Source organism: Diabrotica virgifera, chromosome 4 (genome assembly GCF_917563875.1).
Source record: "Diabrotica virgifera virgifera chromosome 4, PGI_DIABVI_V3a".
Taxonomy (NCBI): domain Eukaryota; kingdom Metazoa; phylum Arthropoda; class Insecta; order Coleoptera; family Chrysomelidae; genus Diabrotica; species Diabrotica virgifera.
Genome location: NC_065446.1, coordinates 91,582,667 through 91,606,171, shown reverse-complemented (window position 1 = coordinate 91,606,171; position 23,505 = coordinate 91,582,667). Strand labels below are relative to the sequence as shown.

At 33.5% G+C, this 23,505-nt stretch overlaps 1 protein-coding gene across 1 annotated transcript in view; it reads left to right on the top strand.

Moving 5' to 3' along the window:
- Positions 1-23,505, top strand: part of LOC114327237 (vesicle-fusing ATPase 1-like) — a 55,702-nt gene that overhangs the window by 17,935 nt on the left and 14,262 nt on the right. Inside the window, exons 6-13 of the mRNA XM_028275782.2 lie at positions 4,335-4,495; positions 10,234-10,415; positions 10,520-10,685; positions 10,831-11,000; positions 14,036-14,224; positions 14,299-14,431; positions 19,490-19,647; positions 22,132-22,316. Coding sequence (XP_028131583.1) covers positions 4,335-4,495; positions 10,234-10,415; positions 10,520-10,685; positions 10,831-11,000; positions 14,036-14,224; positions 14,299-14,431; positions 19,490-19,647; positions 22,132-22,316 — 1,344 coding nt within the window. The remainder of the gene's footprint in view (positions 1-4,334; positions 4,496-10,233; positions 10,416-10,519; positions 10,686-10,830; positions 11,001-14,035; positions 14,225-14,298; positions 14,432-19,489; positions 19,648-22,131; positions 22,317-23,505) is intronic.

The window sequence follows — 23,505 nt, the reverse complement described above, 5'->3', positions numbered from 1 at the left end:
AATCAACTATTGCAAAAATTAAAAGGTTCGCAGTTTTTTTCTTTGCAGTGTGACGAAACAACTGATATTTCAAAGCATGCACAGATATTGTTTTACTGTCGATTTAGACAGAAAACGGTTCCTGGAGGAAATATTGTTTTCAACATCTCTTGAAACAACAACAACAACTAAAGCCATTGACATATTTTCTGCTCTTGAAGATTTTTTAGTAATCAATGAACTTCTATGGGAGAAAGTAATTGGCATATGTACTGATGGGGCCCAAGCCATGACAGGATGTCGATCTGGATTTATGGAATTGGCAAAAAAGAAGAACCCTAGGATAATTGGTTCTCACTGCATTATTCACAGACAACCTTTAGCTAGTCAGACTTTACCTGAACTTCTCAACGTCACATTAAACTTAACAATTAAAATAGTTAACCACATCAAATCCAGCGCATTAAATACTAGGCTCTTTCAGGCACTATGCCAAGAACTGAATAGTGATCAGGAAACCCTCCTGTTTTACACAGAAGTCCGGTGGTTATCCAAAGGAAATATGCTTGCAAGATTATTCAATTTAAAGTCAGAAGTTGAAATTTTGTTAATGACTTCAAAACAAGAAGATCTTCACAGAAGATTTACAGATGATAAAAATATCTTTTACTTGGCTTATTTGTCTGACTTTTTTGAGACACTTAATGTCCTGAATCTGAAGCTTCAAGGCCGTAAAAACCTCTTAAACACTTATCCTTAGTTCCTTTGGCTTAGTTCCAAGCCAAACCTTTCCTCTTTTCCTAAACTGAACGACCTCCTCGATGATATTCAAACCCTTCCACTACATCTAGTTTCGGATTTGAAAGAGGTCATATCACGACATTTGGAAGAACTGAAAAATTAAATTCGAAAGTACTTTCCAGATGTTAGCTCGGAAAACTGGGAATTTAAGTTGACAAGAGATCCTTTTCATATCGAAGTTGACATTCTTCCAGTTAACCTTCAAGAGCAGGCAATTGACCTAAAATGTGATTCACAAGCAAAAGCAGATTTTGCAAACATGGACTTGGAACAATTTTGGTTAACCTACTTTCCTGTTTACCCAGAAGTGGCTTTAGTATCTGCGAAGTTATTAGTCCAGTTTTCATCCACATATCTTTGCGAATCTGGTTTTACTGCATTGGCGTATATAAAATCAAAATACCGTTCAAGGCTGGATTTTGAAAGTGACTTGAGGTGTGCTCTGACACAGTTTTAACCGAATATCGAAAAACTTGTCAAGAACAGACAATGCCAACCCTCTCATTAAAAGTGCAGGAACACTCATATAAATAAGACTTTCAACTTTATATGCGTATTTGATTTTTTGATTATTCTTTTTCTCAAATAAATAAACAATGTTAAGTTTAATGAGACATCAAATAAACTTTCTTATTTAAATATATCTGGATTTTTATTTTGCATCCCAGCTTTTGCTAACGTAGAGTTAGCATCGTCAGTTTCACAATTTCACTGTTCTAACTTGAACCAACCAATTATTGACTGGAGGGGAGGCGTGAGCTATCTTCAGTGTTCAAAGGGGGCGCCAGTGCTAAAAGGTTGAGAACCGCTGCTGTAGATGGTTATCTCAAAAGAAAAGCGAGGAACTCATAAGAATGGAAAAAGAATCAACGAGGTCGTGAAACAAAATATAATGATTTACATCGAGTCCATTCCTTGACTGGAATCTCACTGCCTAAGGAAACAAACTACCAGATAATTCGTCATCAGTGACAAAACTCTTGCTGATATTGATCGCGATTATATAAAATTCTGCAAAGAAAAAGGTTCGGTGTGACAACAAATGCAGAACACTGCTATCTTTGGTTCGAGCAAAATATCGTCGTGCCTGTTACAATTTCTGAGGAACCATGCCAGGAAAAAAGAAATAATATTATAATCATACTCATATCATATAACTGCAGTGGGCAAAATAAAAACAACTATATTGTCTGTCTATATCAATATGCAATACAGAAATTAAACATACCTAAAATTACCCACAAATTTTTTATAACGGGTCACTCCCACAATGAGGTAGATAGCGTGCATTCTTTGGTTGAGAAACAAAAAATGTCGACATCGGATATATTGGACTTTAAAAATCGATGTAAGGAAATGGGGAACAATTATAACATTGACGAAGAAGGAAATCAGGTAGTCTGGAATAACATTAAAATGAGCAAGGTGGAGAAGACACTTGAAAATAAGTTTCAGGTTAAGGCAAGCTTCAACGATACAGAGTTCAGAACCATTAATATAAGGCGGAGACAACGAGGGATCGTGGCTAATATGGAACTAAGTATATTCGCATCCACCAGGAATATGCAATGTCAGAAAACAAGATGTAGACTCTCACTATGTACGGCTAATGTTATTCAAGAGCACTATCATAGTTTATCAATGCAACAGTAGAAACCGAACAGACAGATTATAATATGCAAGACTTTGATTAAGTGTTAACACTAAAAATTTGTAATAAATAAGTACAATCTTAAAAAAACTGTTATGTGATATGCATTTTTACTGCATCATTTGCGAACATTGATATGTTTTTTAAAACCATATGGCCGTATGTGCTAAAATACCTATTTCCCGAAGAAAATTTTATATACTTCTTAATGCATATAAAAATATACAAAATTAAAGATAATTATGCTAAATACCAGATTTGTAGCTTAATTTTTGGAATTAAAGTAAATAAAATTAACTTTAAAAAAACTTGAAATGCTCATAACTCAATATTATGATTTTTGCAGTTACTGCCCTATGGTTTTTTAAGGTGCGATATTATTTACACATTATTTTTATAGTTTGTTCAAAGTAGAAAGTCACAATTATTTCTACTTGATGGGCCGCTCTTAGATATTTTATGAAAATTATCAGGCCCCATCTAGCGCCCTTAAAAGAAAAGAGACAGACTGTCAAGCTAGTAGGTTGCTTCGATAGAATCCATATAGTGATACATAATATATAATAGAAAAAAACATAAAAAAGTTAAATAACATAGATGTAGTACAAAAAATTACGCAAAAAAATGTTTTTATTTATTTTTGCATTGATTTCTAGCTATAAATTATGAAGGTTATAATATAAGAATTCCAATACATAAAACTTTATACCTCCTTCGGGCTGTCATTAAAAAAATTATGGGTTTATTGATTTTGTGCTGATAGAGTAATTAGTGGTTATATACAAACTAATGAAAAACAGAGGAAAACGATTATTATAATATTAACTACTATATTTATTTTAACCCATTAATAAGAGTAGTTAATATAAAAATACCGATAGAAAACAGTTTCAGAACTATATTAGAATTGTTAATGATAGTTAAAAATTATTTAAATAACGGCCAACATCTAGGGCAACGTTAGCAACCATACTATAATTATAGTAGATGTACTTTATTATAATTAGACTCATTTTTACTATGTGTTGTCATGCCTTTACAATAATCCTTATATCTACTATACTTTGCATAAACCACATTTTTAGATAAAAATACATTTTTCGTAATTAAAAAGACTAAGTTTTCAATCTAATAGCACATAAAATAATACTAAAAATATTACTCTACATCCCACCAGACTGAAAACAATGGGAACCTTCTCTGGTTACACCTCCGAGGCTTCTAAAATTTGCAAGCCATAACGGATGCTGAGACTAAAGAAGATGAGGGAATTCTACAATTTATAATTCACGTCCCATCTGCTCAGCGCGTTAAAGTTATTCATTTTTTATTTTCGTAAATAATTTGAAAATGATTTTCATTTCTTGCCGAAACGATGACTCAAATTGGAGAGTGATGAGCATGTACAAAAAAGTTAACAAGTCTACAAGAATCAGGAGTTTCACTGATAATCTTCTATATAACTAGTGACGAGGTGTAGAAGAAAGACCTTAATAAGTGGAAAACATAATTATGTAAAAATAACTTTTGCAGATGAAATTGTGTGTGTAGAATTATTAAAACTGATATCTGAATAAGGAATAAAATGGTTAACAACTAAGTTTCAAGTCTCTTGTGAGAAAACTCACTGCATATACATATACTTTCTCAAAGATTTCAAAAACATTATTAACAACTTAACATTACATAATCAAATAATAAATACACACACAAAATAATCATATGATATCATCCTGGGGGTACAAAAACCACCATCAGATTTTTCAACTAAAAGCAAGGCTATTTTCCTACAAGATCGAGACCAAATAACTCGCCCGTCAATTTGAAAACGTAATCGCCAAATAACTTGGGTCTTGGGTTTTAATAATAACACCTGCCTAATTATTTCTATTTTTATTTGTAGAAAAGTAGTTCGCCAGTCAATTATCAATCCTGATTGGGATTTCCAGAAAATGGGAATCGGTGGTTTAAGCAATGAGTTCAATGCCATATTTAGACGTGCTTTCGCTTCAAGAGTATTTCCCCCTGAACTAGTGGAGCAGCTTGGATGTAAACACGTAAAAGGTGAAATTCATAATTATTTTGCATCTTTATATTACGTAAATATTAGAAAATATAACTTTTTAAACTATGGCAGTCTTCCCGATTTTATAGTGTCAGTTTTTTAATCCCTTGCTATTCGGTCCAGCCCCTCAGAACATCTCTCACTAATAAACCATGTACTCTATCTAAAAATTCACTTGCAGCACACAGCCTAACTAGACCAACCTCCCCTAACCCTGACCTATAAGAAACAACCCCTCCTTCACCCAAAATCCCCATAACACACACCCAAACCTATCACACAGCCAAACCAACCTACCCTGTTCAAACCGCAACCAGACCACCCTCTCCCTTTCCCAAAATCCCCAGAATACAACCCATAACAAGTAATTGGTCTTCGTAAGTCCTAGGTTTTCACCCAACGTAATCGAAAGTAGAACTGGAAGTCGATATTTCAACGTTTCGTGTAACTTTGCGTCGATCGATATACGATTTAACTAATTTTGATTCATTTTGACTAAACTTTGGGTCATCATTGTTTAAACAGGAACTAAAGATTAAAACTCAACTTTTCAATACGCTACGATTGATGTTAGACCGGTCTACTTAGACTCAAAAATAGGAGTGAGGCTACAATAATTACCATCAAGCTGAAAATTGGCAGGATTGTTCAAAATACCATCATAAATGAAATCTAAAAAGTCCTCATAAATCCGACCCCTGCTAAAAAATTTACGCGGTGTCAAAAGTCACCAAATATGGTTTTTAGCGATTTTCAGCGAAACGGTAAGTTTTATCGTAAAATTAGCTCTTACAAAAAATGTAGATTAGATAATTATCTATAAAAAATATCTTAATAGTTTTTTTTCCTAAGAGGCACTGTTTTTGAGATACAACGATTCAAAGAGTTGAAAGACTTCTAATCGTCATAATATATGTATTAGTACACCAGGTATATACATCACTGAAGCTGTAATACAAGTAAACATAATATTCTACGGTCAACTTAACTTATATTACACATAATAATATAAGATTATAAATATGATAATGTTTCTACTCTACAGCTTGCGGTCTACCGAGGGATGCAATCCATAAGCTGTATTATATTACAGTGCCAACAAAAAAATCTTTACAAAGTGAATGTAACGCGAAAATAATAAGAATTATTTGAATTTTACGGCTTAATCCCAACAAAAATATACAACAAAATACAACAAATGACAAAGTATTAACTTATAATAATTCTTTTTATTTATGCGCCTTAGTTCAATTTGCAAAGATGGTTTTGTCGGAATTAACACGTTCGTCAGCTAATCTAATCACCCTACCTATTCTCTTCTCCGAAGGGTTTGAACATAATAATGAAAGACAACTTTCTAGGCAAAATGTTTATTGCTAAGTACTAATAAATACTTATGCAAATTACACCGTAATTTTCCTGGGTGGCGAAATCCTTCAGGTAGATGACACCCTCGAGGTATTAATTAGTCTTGAGTACTACTCCGGAGTGAAAATACGTGTTAAACCTATATTTTTTATCGTGTATTTCGTGTTATTTTCATTGTTATAACAAAAATGTCAGAATATCGTTTTATTTGCGCGTATTTGCGCGTATTATTTGACTTAATGATAATTGAAACAGCCATAGAGCAATTCAATTTAACAAATACAACTATTGTTGTAGGTGAAGATGTAGACTTGCTCGTAATACTCACTGGTAGAACTCCAATCGAAAAAACTATCTTTTTTTTTTAAACCTGGAAAAGCTCAACACCAATCGGAAATATATTCATCGAAAAGTTTATCTACTTTTGCAAACATCTGCATTTTTCAGGAGGGGTAAAACGACTGTTTTTAAAATGCTTGAAAAACAAGATTTACTTGAATGTGCTGAAGTTTTTAAAAAAACTAATTCAACTCCACAAGAAGTTATTTCCAACGGAATTAGCTTCCTTCTCTCTATGTATGGAGCGCCTAAGAAAACTACGTGCTTAGATAAGTTTCGATATGCATGTTTTTTTAAAAGTACTCGAAACAAAAAACAAGTGCAGTTATCTTGTCTTCCTCCAACCTCAGCGGCTGCTCATCAACAACTTTTTCGTGTATATTACCAAGTTCAAGTGTGACTTGGTTATCAGCTAGATCCAAAAGACTGGGGATGGAAATTAGTCGACAGTTCATTAGAACCAATTGAAACTTTACTCCCCCCCTGCGCCGGAAAAACTCCTGAACACAATTTTTTGCAACTGTAAAAAGGGATGTAGCGCTAAATGTGGTTGCAAAAAGTTGGACTGTTTTGTTTGGTAGCATGCACTAATTGTCAAAACCGGTCGTGCTCCAATATTGAATCACCAACAATTGAGGATTCATTTGATTCTATCGAAGAGCCATGCCATGTGTCATTATTGGGACAATTTACTTGCACCCAGGATGAACAAAAAGACGAAGAAGAAGAACAAGAAGAAGAAGAAGAACTAGAAGATGAAGAAGAGAAAGAAGAACAATGAGAAGAAGAACAAGGGAAGCAGAAATAATAGAAAATTATGAACCAGTTTGATACATTTCCCTTTTTTTTAATTTATACCGCTTTATATAAAGTTTAATCATTTTTAACCCTTGCCAATATCAATTATTAAATAGCTTTAAATTAAACAGAATCATAACAGATCTGTGGAATAGGCCTACTGGGGAAACCACGTTAAAAAAAACGCGCTAAGTACACTACCTCAAAGGTGGTGTGATTACCACTTTTGAATCGTTATATCTCAAAAACGGTGGCTCCCAGGAAAAAAAGTAATAAGGCATTTTTTATAGATAATTATCTAATCTACATTTTTTGTTAGACTAATTTTACCATAAAACTTACCGTTTCGCTGAAAATCGCTAAAAACCATATTTGGTGACCTTTGACCCCGTGTAAAATTTTTAGCAGGGGTCGGATTTATGAGGACTTTTTAGATTTCATTTATGATGGTATTTTTAACAATCCTGCCAATTTTCAGCTTGATGGTAATTTTTGTAGCCTCGGATGCGTAAGTTGACCGGAGTATGTGTTACATGTACTATTATTTCTGCGACTATAATGGCACTTCTGGTTAGAACTTTTTAAGCGGAAATGATATAAAACCAAAACCAAAATTTGTTCTCATCTTGCTAAGGTACGTCGAATGATATATCACTTATACTATTTCGGTGACTTTAGAACAGTTCATACGATTGCAACTCTAAAACCAGAAATCCGATGTCAAATTTCTCATCTTTAATACCATCCTTGGGTTATAAGCTTTCATTCGACACCTCATTTGTCATTCTATCTGTATTAATAATGGAGGAGTTGTATTCCCGGACGGAAAGACAGTCATGAAACCGGAAGTATATATTTGTTCTCTTCTTGAGAAGTAGCGTCGAATTATATATTAGGTGTACTATTCCGGTGACCTCAAAACAGTACTTCTGGTCGCATTTCTAATTTCATTTACCTAAGTCCTAGGTAAAATTTCGCACATTTAGTACCATTCTTGGATTATAAGCTTTCATTCGACACCTCAATTGTTATTCTACCTGGTCTAGTGGACGGAGGAGTTATATTCACAATCGGACGGACAGACAGCCTAGGTCAAATTTCTAACATTTAGTACCATCCTTGGATTATAAGTTTTCATTAGACACCTCATTTGTCATTCTACCTGGTATAAAGACGGAGGAGTTATAGTTGCGGTCGAACGGATAGACGGACAGGCAGCCGAGGTCAAATGTCTCAACTTTAGTACCATCCTTGGATTATAAGCTTTCATTTGACACATCATTTGTCATTCTACCTGGTATAATAACGGATGAGTTATATTCGCGGTCGGAGGGACCGACGTAGAGACAGCCTAGGTCAAATATCTCACCTTTAGTACCATCCTTGGATTATAAGCTTTCATTTGACACCTCATTTGTCATTATAGCTGGTATATTGACGGAGGAGTTATATTCGCGGTCGGACGGCCGACGGACAGACAGCCTAGGTCAAATAGCTCACCCTTAGTACCATCCTTGGATTATAAACTTTCATTTGACACGTCATTTGTCATTCTAGCTGGTATATTGACGGAGGAGTTGTGATTACAGACAGACAGACGGACGTGGATAATAGTCCTGTCGCCAGGGGGGGTACAACGGCCTCCTGTATTCAGATGGACTTACCCAAGTTTTTTTTATGTATTTTGACCCGTAGAACACGAATTTTTTGGGTAACAGTTGATCCGGATGTCGATAAGATTGTTATAAACAAAGAAGTTGAGGAATTACATAACAGCGATTTCTCGCAAAACACAACATGTTTTTGTATTTTTTGGGCCATTCTAACCAAAAAGTGTTCCTACAAATTTTTTCGTAGGATGCATAGTTTTCGAGATAAACGCGGTGGAACTTTCAAAAAATCGAAAAATTGCAATTTTTGTACCCGAATAACTTTTGATTAAAAATAAAATAGAAATTCTGCTTACCGCATTTGAAAGTACAAGTCAAAGTATATCGGTTTTAGTTATTTGCATTGCTAAAAATTTATTATTTTATTGTTAAACAAAAGTATAAACACCTAGTGCTGGAGTGATGTTTTCAATGATTTCTCATTTAAAATCGAACGAGTAGATAGAGTAGGTACAAGTGCAAGCGAGGCTATTTCTACGTAGCATGCATGTAAACGCATGTATTAGGCACGGGAAACACTATGTGTTTATAGCTTTTTTTAGCAATAAACACATAAATTTTTAGCAATGTATATATTCGAAACCGATAGAATTTGACTTGAACTTTCAAATGCGGTAAGCAGAATTGCTATTTTATTTTTTAATCAAAAGTTATTCGGGTTCAAAAATTGCAATTTTTCGATTTTTTGAAAGTTCAACCGCGTTTATCTCGAAAACTATGCATCCTACGAAAAAACTTGTAGGAACATTTTTTGGTTAGAATGGCCCAACAAATACAAAAACAGGTTTTGTTTTGCGAGAAATCGCTGTTATGTAATTCCTCAACTTCTTTGTTTATAACAATCTTATCCACATCCGGATCAACTGTTACCCAAAAAATTCGTGTTCTACGGGCCAAAATACATAATAAAAACTTGGGTAAGTCCATCTGAATACAGGAGGCCGTTGTACCCCCCCTGGCGACAGGACTATAATTCAGTTTTCACATTTTTTCAAAATTGGGTGAAGACAACAAACACCCGAAATCAATTCAGCAGATATCCATACAAACACAAGGTCTTACTAGTGATCGAAAAAAATGATAATTTGAAACAAATCTAAGGGAAGACTGCTAAAACAACGAAATCCAAAAAGTCGGAGATCTAAAGATTTCTTACGTTGGAAAACAAATCCTGGTTACAACCTAAATCCGAGCCTTCTTCAATTTACGAAGCAAACGGACGATAAATGGATAGACGTGGAGAGTCTACAATATGCAGTCCACGACACGTCAATAATTATTGATAATTATTGATATAGGTACCTAGATAAATTATTTATCTAGGTAAAAATCCAACGAATTTGATTCCTAGTACTCAATTTGTGAGTAAACGATAGTACAGAAAGACAGTATAAGATTTAGTTTCGTTTCAGAGACCACGACCATCCGTTTATGCACATTTCGTCCTCTTAGAGTCTTCAGGACGGCCCGTAGTGTGCTTTGAATTTCAATATAATTTTGGATATAAATGTTACTAACTTTGAAGGAAAATTTTAAAATTCATGTCAATTATTGCGTTGCAGGTATCTTGCTCTATGGACCACCTGGTACTGGTAAAACTCTCATGGCGAGACAAATCGGCAAAATGTTAAATGCGCGGGAACCTAAAATCGTTAACGGTCCTCAAATTTTGGACAAATACGTTGGTGAATCCGAAGCTAATGTCAGAAGACTATTTGCAGAGGCAGAAGAAGAGGAAAAAAGGGTAAGTATGTTAGGTCACTAATGAGTCAGTCATATAAACTCTTTGCACATAATCTAGAGTCACGAAATAAGCTAATGATTTTGCTTTCCTCTTTTATTTTGTAGGCCGGTCCCAACAGTGGTCTTCACATCATCATATTTGACGAAATTGATGCGATTTGTAAACAGAGAGGATCTGTTGCTGGAAATACAGGTGTCCATGACACAGTTGTTAACCAGCTTCTATCTAAAATTGACGGTGTAGAGCAATTAAATAATATTTTAGTTATTGGTACGTAAATTTAAACACTTGTTTTTTTATGTGGTTTTAACAAAGTTTGTGATATTATTCTGCAGAAATAATTTTAACTTCTAGGGTTAAAACTATGTTATATTAATAATAAGTTCAAAATACATGTATATTTTCACTTATATAGGTATGACAAACAGAAGAGATATGATAGACGAAGCTCTACTTAGACCTGGTAGATTAGAAGTGCAAGTGGAAATTAGTCTTCCAAATGAAGAAGGACGAGTGCAAATTCTTGAAATTCATACATCCAGGATGAAGCAGTACAAAAAAATAAGCTCCGATGTTGATATAAAGGTGGGTTTTTTGCAATATCAAATTAAATGAAAGAAAAATGAAAAATAAATGTGAAATGGCAATCAAAAAGAAAATAGTAAAACAACGATAGATCTCACCCATTTATCTTCAAATAGGGAACTTGCACATTTTTTTATTGCATAATAATGTTCAGTTTTGTTTAAAAATGAGATTTCCAAAATTTCAAGCTTCAAAAACTCGTAATAACTTAGAAATACATATTTAAAGTTTTCTGCGGTATAAAATATTTCAAACGACCCGTGACGTCACATAGTTTTACATTAGTTATTATTATGGTTATATTTCGCTGTGTCTAGGTACACGCTAACGTGTACGCAAATAAAAAAGTTAGGTACACGCGAATTAGACTTCATCAAGCCAGTGGCGTCATTATTTAGCGTGCACAGTGACTGTATATTTTGGTACAAGCTATTTTGATATGTTTAGTGTTTGTTTGATAGAAAAATATTTGTTAAGGGAAGGGAAGCAGAACTATTCAGATGTTTCAAACTTAATTGTAATAAATCAATGTATATATAAAAGTATATATTTTAGCAAAATAAATATATGTATTTAGTTGACATGACACGTACAAAATATTGTTAAAATAATTTTTATACGTAAGTTAATTATTATAATCAATTATTCTAAATGGGAAATAAGCCACAATTTAACTAAAAAAATGATTTTATTACCGTTTCGACGTCCAAATCGGATGTCATTGTCAAAATACAAAAAATAAGTCAGATTAACTAAATTATTAGAAAAAATTTTTTACTAAGCAACAACATTTTTGTTTAATTTAATAATATTTTGTATTTTGACAACGACGTCTGATTTAGACATCGAAACGTTAATAAAATCATTTTTTAGTTAAATTGTGGCTTAGTTCCCATTTAGAATAGTTGATTACAAAAATGCCACAAGGAAATAGCTTCAGAACTAGTTAATTATTATTGTGAAAGCTTTAGGTCTTCCTTTTATTTTAATTTTGGACTGTAATATTATTTCACTTATAACTAAAAAAATATATATTAATTTATAGTCTCTTAACTTTTTCATACTGTTTTAAAATGTTGTTAAACTCATTAAAACAACTAAATAATTGTCCACACTGCATAGTTAATTTAAAAACAAACACTAAACAAATAAAAAATAAGAAATCTCTTTACTAATCAATAGTAAAATTAAAGTGTAAACACAACGCGATTAAACAAATTCCAACACTCTGACACTCTAATTTTTTAATTTCCGTACACGTTAGCGTGTACCTAGACACAGCGTTATATTTAGGTATATTCTTCTTCTCCTTCTTTAGTTTATTGGCCTCCACCTACTTGGGTATTTGGCCAGCTCGTCGTCGGAGAATAAAGGAAAAATATTTATATTCTAATGACATTTATCGTATGTCGTTGTAATAATAGGTTTGTTCTAGCAAACAGTCAAACTAGTCAGAAACCGTCAGCAAACGGTTGGTCAGTGAGATAACATAATACAGTCACCAGTGCTATCCCCTCTACTCGCGCTGGTCGACTATTCGCTGATGGTTTCAAACCGTTTGAAACTGATGCTAGAACAAACCTAATATATACCATTTTGTTGAGATTGGAGTTTGATACAGTTTTTGAAGGAAAGAAGTTTTACTATTGAAAATAAAACCATTGTGTAAAAGTACAAATTTTCTATGAATAGTTCAAACGATCAAAAACACTTTTAACGTCACATAACTGTATTTTTTACTGACGTTTATAATGTCTAATTTAAAATTAAATATACAATTGGTGTAGAATGTAAACAAACAACGGTGTGACGTCACGACGCGTTTTGGGGTGGCTGGTATAAGTTGAATTTTTAGTCGTCTTTAGGGGCCAAATGAAAGACAAACAAAACTTTTTTATCTTTGATACAGGTTCTAAATTATGTTCTGTTGTGATTTATAGTAAGTTCCCTATTGCCATCCCCCCCTCTATTTTTCTCCTTCGTAAGGATGTAGTGACCTCATAATGTTTGACTCTTTCTGTTAGCTCTGTCCTGTATGTGTTGTTTTGCTTCGGAGAATAAATAATCAGTCATGCCCTCTATTTGGTCCGACCATCATGTTAAAGCTCTTCCTCTGGATCTTTTGCCCGCTACATTGCCTTCAACTATCATTTGTTCCATGCATTCTATTCTTCTAGGTATATTTCCAAAATATCGCAGTATATTGTAGTTGATAGTTGTGGTGAGTCTAATTTTTATTTTAAGTTCTTCTAGTATTCAGTTATTTGAAGCTGCCATAGAGCACTACAAATTGTTTCCTTGAATCTTCATTGCCATTTTAGTATCATCATCACATCGACAACCCTTTTTTTTGGTCATTACATGGTTTGTTACAGGATTCTTCTCAATTCTGACCTGTTTCATGCTTTTTTCTCCAATTTTCTGTTTTTAAGGTTGATAGATCATTTTCTATTCGTTCTATGGATCTCATCTTCGGCATTCCTCTTGTTCTTTTTCCTACTGGTACTTGTTTGCTATTTTGTTAGATATTTCGCCTTTTTCCATTCTTTCCACAAGCCCCATCCAATGCAATCGTCCTATTTTCATGTATGTTACGATATCTGATATCTGCCACTCACGCGGCGTGCATTGCGCATGTTCCAGTTTGTTTGATGGCTTTGGTAAAGACCAATTAGCCAGATGCTCCAGTTGTTTTGTGAATGTATACCTGTTCTACATTATCGTCAGTCTGATCGTCGTACGCTTTACTGTCCTGTTTTAGATCAGAAATTCCCGGCACCTCAAGCACAAGCCTTTCAGGAAAAGGTACCTAGCGATCTAACTTAAATTTTATTTACTTTATAATTTCTTCTTAACATCTATCTACAAACTAACTCTTTAGTAACGAAAAACCAGATTTAAATACCTGTACTATATACTCTCGAGACATACCGCTTACCCTATGGACATGATTGCTGTTCCAGTAGTGTCTACGTATATACTTACTATAGACTACAGTTACTCTGGTCGTCTTCTAACATAATAAAATTTTTCAGGAACTAGCAACATTGACCAAAAACTTTTCTGGTGCCGAAATAGAAGGTTTGGTGAGAGCTGCTCAGTCAACTGCGATGAATCGACTGATAAAGGCCTCGAGCAAAGTGGAGGTAGACCCTGAGGCAATGGAAAAATTGTTAGTTAACCGTGGAGACTTTATGCATGCTTTGGAAAACGACATCAAACCAGTAAGCTTATTTTAAATTTAAATTATACAAAGTTTAAATTAAAGTGATAATTTATTGCAATTTAAATTATTTAGGCTTTTGGTACAGCTCAAGAGATTATCAACCAATTCCTAACAAGAGGTATCATCAATTGGGGATCCCCTGTTACGGGTATTATGGAAGATGGCATGCTGTTCATTCAGCAAGCAAGAGCGACAGACACATCAGGTATTCCAGTAAAGTTTGATTTATTGTGTTGACATATGTATATTCTGTCTTGCTTTATTATACTATTTCTCGTTTTTACTATTTATGTATCAATACAATTCAGGCTTTGCTTCCTCAAATTGTAAATCGCTTCTTCTTTTGGCATCATAACCCTGGATGGGTCTTTGCCTGTCTGGCTATGTCCTTCCATTCAAATCTCTCTTGTACCCTTCTCCTACATTCGGCTTCCATTGTAATATTTTTTTTGCTGTTTTTGCATTGTCTCTGGACATGTCCCAGCCATGACAGTCTTTAGTTTTCACAAATCTTACAATATCGCACCCTCCATTCAATTCATTAACCTCGTCGATTCTCCTGATTCTCCATGTGCCGTCTTCCTCTTGCACCGGGCCATATACTTTTCTCAATATTTTTCTCTTGAATGTCCTGAGTTGGACTTTTTTTGTGATTACTCAGGTTTCACAACCATAGATTACTACGGGTCTAATCAATGTTCCATAGGGGTCTACCCCAAAATCCCGACAGCCAAAATCCCGACGTCCAAAACACCGACACGCCAGAATCCCGACAGGCCAAAATCCCGACATGCCAAAATTCCGACAGGCCAAAATCCCGACAGGCCAAAATCCCGACATGCCAAAATCCCGACAGGCCAAAATCCCGACAGGCCAGACAGGTTTGATAAGATTTTGTTTAACATATAATTACATTTATTTCTTGTTTTTTGCTTATAGTCATCTGTTTTTTATTTTTTGTTACTAAACAAAAGTATTTATACACCCGTGTTGAGCTGGCCCCCCCCCCACTTGCAAAAATTAAAAAACAAATAGCTCTGATTTATGAGCTATTTATGAGCTCTCATATTCCGCAAACTAAAAATTTTGAGCTCGTTCCACTGAGCAGGAATTTAATACCCTAGTGGGGGGGGCTGAGTCAGCCCCCCCCCCACTACTTAAAAATAGGAATATTGAATCGGTTTTTGCGGCAGAATTACGAGCTATTTATGAGCTCTTGAAATTATATAGTTTCGATTTTTGAGCTCATCCCCTTCACCCCCAAACAACCCTTTAATTGATTTAACTTAAGAGAAAGATGCTGAGAAAACTTAAAATATATCGCATTGCGGATATAATTCCTATAGCTTATATACTCTAGGAATAAACTATTAAATCAAGGGCATTTCGATTATTGAGCTACAACCCCTTCGCAAGAAAACCACCCTATCTTCCCGGCTTAAGAGAAAGTTGTACTTAAAATGCGTTAAACTAATTATTTGGCGACTACATATCATTTAATAATTTATAAGCTTCCAAATTACGCGCATTTAGATCAGTAAATTGCAATTTATTTTGTATAGTGCAGTCACTGAAGGTAAAAATCAACGATTACCTTCAATTTCGGTGAACCTTCATCGATTTTCACGAAAATTGGTCAGTGGTTAGAGGATACGTCAAGAAACAAAGGTGACATGGTACCACCTTGCGCCTTTACCCTGAGGGTGGATACCGCCCCTTCTCGGGGGTGAAAATTATTTTATAAAAAATAACTGCACAAATCAATAAAAAAACAAATTAAAAGCAAAATTTATTATACAAAGTTAATAAAATAAGTCAATACTTTTTAAGTTATTAAAGATCAAAGATTTTAATTATTTGTGAAAAAAATGCATGTTTTGAAGAGGTTTTTTGTAAATCACTGAAAAACTGTAAGTTTTTACAAAAAAGTTAATAGTAGTTTAATTCGTATAGCTTATATTCTAAGAATAAACTCTAAAATCACGCGCCTTTCGATTATTGAACTACAACCCCTTCGCAAGAAAACCATCCCTTATTCCCGGCTTAAGAGAGGGTTGTACTTAAAATAATTTAAATTAATTATTTGTCGACTATATATTGTTTAATAATTTATGAGCTCGCAAAATATACGCATCTCAATTATTGAATTGCCATTTTCTTTCTATAGTGCAGTCACTGAAGGTAAAAATCAACTATGACCTTCGATTTCGGTAAATCTCCATTCATTTTCACGAAAATTGGTGAGCGGATTTTGATACTATCAACTTTTTCTGGATCTTATTTTTGATGGGTATTTCAAAGTACTTTGACAAGTATTTAGTACCTAAGTGTTATAAAATGCATCTTTTTCCCGTTATTTAAGCTTGAACCCTTAGATTTGAACAGTCGCGGAAAAAAATATACATTTAATTACCAATAACTTAATTTAAATTAACATTAAAGGTTTTTCAAGTAAGCAATTTATTATATTCTTTATTAGCTTCAATTTTAGTGATGAAAACTTTTTTGTAAAAACTTACAGTTTTTGAGTCATTTATGAAAAATCGCTCTAAAGCATGCATTTTCTTTACAAAAATTAAAATATTTGATCTTTAATAACTCAAAAAGTATTGATTTATTTTAATCACATTATATAACAAATTTTGCTTACAATTTGTCCCTCTCTCGATTTGTGGGGTTATTTTTAATAAAGTAATTTTCACTCCCGAGAAGGGGTGACATATACCCCAGGCTAAAACCCCAAGTTGTTATTGTCAATTCGTGAAAATAAATGGAGATTTACCGAAATCGAAGGTAATAGTTGATTTTTACCTTCAGTGACTGCACTATAGAAAGAAAATGGCAATTCAATAATTGAGATGCGTATATTTTGCGAGCTCATAAATTATTAAACAATATATAGTCGACAAATAATTAATTTAAATTATTTTAAGAACAACTCTCTCTTAAGCCGGGAAAATGGGGTCGTTTTCTTGCGAAGGGGTTGTAGCTATGTAATCGAAAGGTGCGTGATTTAAGAGTTTATTCTTAGAATATAAGCTATGCGAATTAAACTACTATTAACTTTTTTGTAAAAACTTACAGTTTTTCAGTGATTTACAAAAAACCTCTTCAAAACATGCATTTTTTTTTACAAATAATTAAAATCTTTGATCTTTAATAACTTAAAAAGTATTGACTTATTTTATTAACTTTATATAATAAATTTTGCTTTTAATTTGTTCATTTATTGATTTGTGCAGTTATTTTTTATAAAATAATTTTCACCCCCGAGAAGGGGCGGTATCCACCCTCAGGGTAAAGGCGCAAGGTGGTACCATGTCACCTTTGTTTCTTGACGTATCCTCTAACCACTGACCAATTTTCGTGAAAATCGATGAAGGTTCACCGAAATTGAAGGTAATCGTTGATTTTTACCTTCAGTGACTGCACTATACAAAATAAATTGCAATTTACTTATCTAAATGCGCGTAATTTGGAAGCTTATAAATTATTAAATGATATGCAGTCGCCAAATAATTAGTTTAACGCATTTTAAATACAACTTTCTCTTAAGCCGGGAAGATAGGGTGGTTTTCTTGCGAAGGGGTTGCAGCTCAATAATCGAAATGCCCTTGATTTAATAGTTTATTCTTAGAGTATATAAGCTATAGGAATTATATCCGCAATACGATATATTTTAAGTTTTCTCAGCATCTTTCTCTTAAGTTAAATCAATTAAAGGGTTGTTTGGGGGTGAAGGGGATGAGCTCAAAAATCGAAACTATATAATTTCAAGAGCTCATAAATAGCTCGTAATTCTGCCGCAAAAACCGATTCAATATTCCTATTTTTAAGTAGTGGGGGGGGCTGACTCAGCCCCCCCTACTAGGGTATTAAATTCCTGCTCAGTGGAACGAGCTCAAAATTTTTAGTTTGCGGAATATGAGAGCTCATAAAAAGCTCATAAATCAAGGCTATTTGTTTTTTAATTTTTGCAAGTGGGGGGGGCCAGCTCAACACGGGTTATTTATACTACATTCGCTCTCGCGAGATTTTTTTTGACACTGACGTTAGTAATTTCTTTTTTGAAAAATTCAGTTGTCAGAAGTGACTGGAAATTACTACAAAACCAACGCACCTGCTCATATCCAATATTATTAATAGTAAACAGACATAAAAATAACATAAACCTTACGCCAATCAATATTTATTTATTTAAACCATTATAATGTATTGATAGCAAATGAGAAAATTATTTATTGTACAAAATAAAAATATTTTGTAGAAATAAACTTCACAAAATTTTATGAGATTAGTAGACACTCCCACTATTTCTAATAATTCTTCTTTTTTTAATGAAAGATTAAGTTGATTTGAGTTGATTTTAGCAGTTAATAGTGTGAGGTAGGAATTTTTGTGTTGTACGTTTCCTATTCCGAATGTCTCAAAAAAAATCTCGCGAGAGCGAATGTAGTATACCATTTAATATGAACTAATTTTCTAAATAAAATTTCTAACATGGGTATATGAATTAAATTATTTTTTTTGCCAATATATAGTCCAATAATATATGTATAATCAAATCCTGAATTCAAATTTACTTTCATATAATCGATATTATCATGTCACTTACAACCTTCCATTTCAGTAAGTATAGCTTTTATATTATAAAATAAAGTGTTTAAATAACTTTTCTTTTAAAATACATAATAATTTGTACCCGTACTTATTAGTAAGTAATAATTTTTCAATTTCAATACTCTATAATATGATTTGGTATTGCATTTGAAAAGGAAACAATAAATATTCAAAATGTAGTGGTCGGAATTTTTACTTATGCGAGGATTTTTGCATGTCGGGATTTTGGCCTGTCGGGATTCTGGCGTGTCGGTGTTTTGGCCGTCGGGATTTTGGCTGTCGGGATTTTGAGCGCCACCGGTTCCATAGATAGCCATTTTGGTTCTTTTATCTAATAATTTCGATGTCATCAATCTTTTATTAGAATAGTATGTACGATTCCCACTGGAAATACGTGCATTAATTTCGCTACTTACGGAATTCTTCTGATTAATTTATGTGCCCAGATATATGAAGACATATATCCACACGGCCAACTGTATAGTGGTCCATAGCGATAATATTTTTATTGTCAAGTGTTGTAAATTGTTTATAATCTTTTTATATTGTATGTGTTATTAAACTGAAATGCAGACTGCTCTCACATGATGTAATATAAAGATTCGCCACACTATTTTTCATAAATAATAAATTTATTTTGTAGGATTGGTATCTGTACTTATCGAAGGTCCCCCGAATGCAGGTAAAACTGCCTTAGCCGCTCAATTGGCCAAAAATTCAGACTTCCCATTTGTCAAAGTGTGTTCACCTGAAGAAATGGTTGGTTACACGGAAACGGCCAAATGCTTAATGATCCGAAAGGTGAGAGTTTGTTCTAATATACATATTTGTACTAACACTAAGTTTTCCTTGCGTAACTTATATAAAATTGTATACACGTATGAAATTAAAAATCTCTATGAGACATAGGGAATATACAGTGAGGACGTTTGAGTTGGAATAAATTCATTATCTGGAGAATGGGTGAATTTGGAGAGAAATCCTGAGACAGGTCGATTTTTATTTTTAAATTAGGATTTTTTGGCATATATATCATACTAGTGACGTCATCCATCTGGGCGTGATGATGTAATCGACGATTTTTTTAAATGAGAGTAGGGGTTGTGTGATAGCTCATTTGAAAGGTTTTTCAATTCTCTGTTCATTAATATCAACAATAACCTAATTATTTATACAGGGTGGCCAAAAAATATTTTTTTTATTAAATTTATGGACACAAAAAGAAGAATGTAAGCAACTTATTTAATTCACAATACATTTTAATGCTGTCAGAAAACAGTAAAAATGTTTATTTCACAAATAAACATTGCTTTTCGCTTAAATTCAATTTTCAAAATGCTAAGAGACAGGTGGGTGACAGCTTTAACATTGAATTTAAGCGAAAGCAATATTTATTTGTCAAATAAACATTTCTTTCTGTTTTCTGACAGCACTAAAATGTATTTTGAATTAAATGAATTACATACGTTCTTCTTATCTCAATTCATTTAATTCAAAATTAATTCTTTTGGACACACTGTATAAATAATTATTTTCAAGTTTATATTTCTGAATAGAGAATTAAATAACCTTTCAAATGAGGTATCACACAACCCCTACTCTCATTTAAAAAAATCATCGATTACGTCATCACGCCCAGATGGATGACGTCACTAGTATGATATATATGCCAAAAAGTCATAAATTAAAATTATAAATCGACCTGTGTCAGGATTTCTCTCTAAATTCTCCCATTCTCGAGATAATGAATTTATTCCAACTCAAACGTCCTCACTGTATATACTAGGAAATTGAACCTTTACCATCAAAAGGCTCTGGTAGATATTAGATTGCTTCATCAGTACTACTTATTTATTTACGATCTATATATCTACGAGTTACACAAATATGTCTTAATGAAACAAGTTTTAAAATGTTCATACATGTCTCGATAAGATACCCTATTAAACAGGTATTCATAAACTTGTTTACTTCTGTTCCAGAGATTTTTAATTCGAATCAATTTGACATTAATTCAACGTTCTATATACGTGTAAATTCATTCATAAAATGAAATTACTAATGAGTCCCTAACTATTCATAAAAAATCAAAAATTAGTCTATAAAGTATATATACACCCACTTTAAAATCTGCCAGTAGTGAATTAAAAGTCGTCCACCTCCTGGGTCCACATTTTAACGCGAAAAGGTAGGTATGTATATGACTCCAAAAAGTCCTTTTTTCTGTTAATCGGCAGGAAGACGGTAATGCAGATTTTGACAAAATAATTTATAAGGGCAGGCTCGGTAATTAACCGGGGATTGAAACCCTGGGGAGGAAAGAAAACTCTTTCTTTATATATTGTTTTAGACGAGAGTAAAAAAGGGTTAAACTTATCTCAGAAATACTTATTTCGCCACTAAACTTTGCTGATTAAACTGATTATTGAAAATGCAAAACGAAGAATGAATTGAAATTTGTGCGACTGGGTGTTTTATACCCTAGCTATACTAGCGAGACTAATTGGGGCTGAATGGTAATAAAAATATTCTTAGTAGATATGTAAACTTGTGTGTATAATACACAAAGGGTTTCAACTTAGTCCAGAGTCCAGACATAGACGGAAGTAGATTACATGGTTACTTAAAAATCAATAGCTGAATTTATAATACGCAGTCGGTTTCATGAAGAATGCTACGTATTTTTAAATATTTTTACACTCAGACAAAATCAATGTAGAGTGAGATGGAAAGCTAACGGCAATAACGATAATCTACTAAATATTATTGGTACATCACTATCAAAAATCTTGAGGGCTGTTATTTCTAGAAAAATTGAACGTCACAGTTCTTTTTATTTAACATATCCCCAGAAAAAGAAATCCAGCGAAGTAAGGTCTGGCGACTTAGCTGGCCCTTCTATTTTACTCCTTATCTATTGATTTGGAAATATTTCGTTCAAATAATTACGAACGGTCTCATCATAATGGGGAGTAATGCTGTCTGATTGATATCTCAAAGCTTCATATTTCATATTGTTGATGCTGGTACTAATTTTTGATAGTGTGTTGATAGTTCACATAAGACAGTACAACTGAATACGCCCCTATAAAAATTAATAAATAATCATTAATAACGAGAAAAATACACATTTCGCAAGATGAGATGATTTTCTACATATTGGCGACTGAATCAATTGTTAGTGTAGTGCGAGCTCTATTTGTCCCGTAATGCAGCGAACGTGTTAATATATGTGGCGATCAAATCAAAAACATAATTATTTTGTAAATAAATCTTGTCTTTCAGATATTCGATGACGCATATCGATCAACTCTAAGTTGTATTCTCGTAGATAATATTGAGAGGTTATTAGATTATGGTCCCATTGGTCCAAGATACTCAAATTTAACCTTACAAGCACTACTGGTGCTGTTAAAGAAACAACCACCACCTGGAAAGAAATTATTAATTTTGTGCACCACCAGTAGGAGGTAAATATGATTTTCATTATTTTCATCTTAAAGTGCCCTCTTCTCAATGGAGGTTGGCTACTACAATTATTGCAAACTATTCTTTGTCTTCAGCTGTTCTTATTAGCTGTTCAAACTTTAATTTTCATTATCAACGTGCCTATATTAAATTTATAGTTCACGAAGTAAATTAATTTGCAAATATTTGGATTCTTGATAATTTAACAAAAAAAAATATAACTTTTAAATGAAAGTTTTTTATCAAAAATGAATAACCATTTTCAATTTCGTTGCAACACGAAACTACAGCCGCATCATATTCTAGTTCAATCAGAGAGTGCAGCAAGTACCTCTGGGCCCATTCAAGTATTACGTAACGCAGGTTAGGGGGGGGGGGTCAAAAATCTTCAAAAATTGCGTTACGCAATAGTTAAACTCCCATAAGAGTGCGTTACGTAGGGGGGGGGTTAAAAATCTTCAAAAATCGCGTTACGTAATACTTGCACGCTCCCTCTACCGGTTTCGAAACTTATTAGTCTCCCATCAGGAGGCACATATGCTGACCTCTCTGACCCAACCAGGACAAACCCCGGCGTGCAGTTACGGATTGCAACGAACGAAAAGGCAGGGATGCCCTAGCGACAACTGCTAGCAAAAGACTAAGTTTTCAATCTAATAGTACATAAAAGAATACCAAAAATATTACTCTGCATGTCACCAGACTAAAATCAATGGGAACCATCTATGGTTACACCTCCGAAGCTTCTAAAATTTGCAAGCCGTAACGGATGCTGAAAGGTTTTTAATAAATTAAGTTATCTGTATAAGTCAAGACCTTGTATTTTTTGCCAATTTGTTATTTGACAGGTTATTATCATAATTATACTTATAAGATTATCCAGCTAAGCAGGTCTGGTTTTTTATACTTTTTTGACGTCCCAAAAAATAGTCTAATAAATCAAGAGATCTAACTGGCCACCAAATTGAACTTATTCTTCTTAATCCCTGTCGTGGGAAACTTCATGTACGCTTGAGTCCAGGGTTCTTTAACCGTGCGTCGTTAATACCTGGCGAGATAAAACACATACTTTTTATCTAGCATCATTGTCTTCCACACATAAAACTAAAGACAAACCAGCTACCGCCTGTTATTAAGTAAAAACACATGTTATTTTTATGAACGCTCTAATCTCAGTATACGCTGTGAGCT